We start from the raw sequence: 1,826 nt of genomic DNA, 5'->3' as shown, positions 1-1,826 counted from the left end.
CAATTAAATATTATTCTAGTCTGTGGACCAAACCCTAGGAGGCCGATCCCCTCGAAGTGATCAATGAGATCGATCCCCTCGAAGCGATCAAGGAGGCTGATCCCCTCGAAGCGATCATTATCATTCCCTTTTCTCCCATTTCTTCCTCGATAAGACCTTAGGGTCTTACCATTTGGTATCAGAGCAGCGATTCTTGACAGTATCATTGTTCTTGCTGTAGTTATTATCATCTAAAAAAAAAAAGAAAAACAGAAAGAAGGAGAAGGTCACCACGCACTCAATTGAGAATCCCTGCTTTCCCTGCTCTGGCCAGCGACCACCACTGCAAGAGCGATGATCCTTGACGTTCTCACTACAGTATTATCGTATTTATTAAAAAATATATATATAAAAAAAGAAGAAAAGTGATCGTGTGAGAAAGGTGAAGCCGGCCACCAACCACCACTGCCTTCTCAACAGAGAAGGAAACTATGCTTCCGGCTACCGACCACCACTGCCTTCCCACCGCCATCATCGAGATCCATTCCCACCGACCACCACTGCCTTCTCAACCAAGATTTACTATTTGGTCTTTTGATCCATCATCAACTATAGCTTCTCCTAGTAATGTAATTATGTATAAGATAAAATAGAGCTGTAAACACTTTACGGAGGATATAATGATGTTGATCATCCAACAAATACGGCCAAGGAAAAGTTTGCTTATGTCATAGATATATCCAAATATCTTCTCCAATTCATATAATCCAATCTTAGGAATTAGATGCTGCACTATATCTCATTCCATTTCATATAATGGCAGTTATTATAATACTTCATCAGAACACTACCACTGATCCATAGAATTTGCAGATAACCTGAACGATATTATTATTAACATACACTTTAATGTTGCTACAAGCAAAAGCAAAAATGTTCGTCCACAAATGATGTGCTCTTTGTTTTGGTATAATCACTTCAACATCATGCTATACTACATAAAGCCAACTCTATGACGGGAGAAGATTGGCGCCCTCTGGACAATTAATGATACAAACTAATTAATCTCATGCAGCTCCATATTACTCCCTCAACTTTCGAGGTGAAAGATGGAAAGAAGATGAAGAACATGGAGTCAGAACATTGCGGGCAAGAATGTCCCCCAAGAAGTCGTAGCGCCAACCAAGAACGGTTCGCCCTCCTCGGTGCCCCGCTACCTTAGAAGGCTTCGAAGGCATCCCCACTCATCGACGAGTGGTGCGAGCTCGGCCAAGAAACCGTGGCGTCAACAACGAAGGGCTCCTCGACGGTGCCACACCGCTCAAGACTGTCCTCCTCACTGCTCCGGTAGCTGCAGTCGCCTACGGGGGTCTCCACAAGTGGGGACGGTCCCCAAGAAGTCGTTGCACCGACCAAGAACGGTTCCCCCGCCTCGGTGCCCCCATTGCTGCTGCTGGCCGCCGTAGCCTCAGCCCGCGCTTGCGCCAGGTCCTCGGCGCGAGCAATTGCTTTGCGCCGGAGCTCCTCAAGAAATCTCAGTCTTCGGACGGGATCTTCCATCCCCGTCGCCTTCACCGAGCCACACTCCTCCCTGCCATCTTGATTGCCATCGTGTTCTCGCGCCAGGCGGAGGTAGCGACGGATGGCGTCATCGCCAAAGGAGAAGGCCTTACCGCAGGAGGTAAAGGCGACGACGGCGACGTCGGCGCTGCAGACGGCGCCAAGCTCCTCCGCCTTGGAGAAGAGGCCTTGGCGCCTCTTGGCGAAGGTGACGCGTCTTCGTTTAGCATTCTCTACAACCCTCATCTCCAGATTCCTCCGTTTCTTCTTCGACGACGACGACTCCG

The 1,826-nt window shown here is 48.2% G+C and overlaps 1 protein-coding gene across 1 annotated transcript in view; it reads right to left on the bottom strand.

The window, feature by feature from the left end:
- Positions 1 to 1,197: 1,197 nt before the first annotated feature.
- The window catches only part of LOC135679428 (MADS-box transcription factor 50-like), a 660-nt gene continuing 31 nt past the window's right edge, over positions 1,198 to 1,826 (bottom strand). The window contains exon 1 of the mRNA XM_065193177.1: positions 1,198 to 1,826. This exon is cut by the window's right edge and continues 31 nt beyond it. Coding sequence (XP_065049249.1) covers positions 1,198 to 1,826 — 629 coding nt within the window.

The sequence above is a fragment of the Musa acuminata genome, chromosome BXJ1-1 (genome assembly GCF_036884655.1).
Source record: "Musa acuminata AAA Group cultivar baxijiao chromosome BXJ1-1, Cavendish_Baxijiao_AAA, whole genome shotgun sequence".
NCBI lineage: Eukaryota > Viridiplantae > Streptophyta > Magnoliopsida > Zingiberales > Musaceae > Musa > Musa acuminata.
Note: the sequence above shows the minus strand (reverse complement) of the source record. Positions and strands in the feature narration are given on the sequence as shown.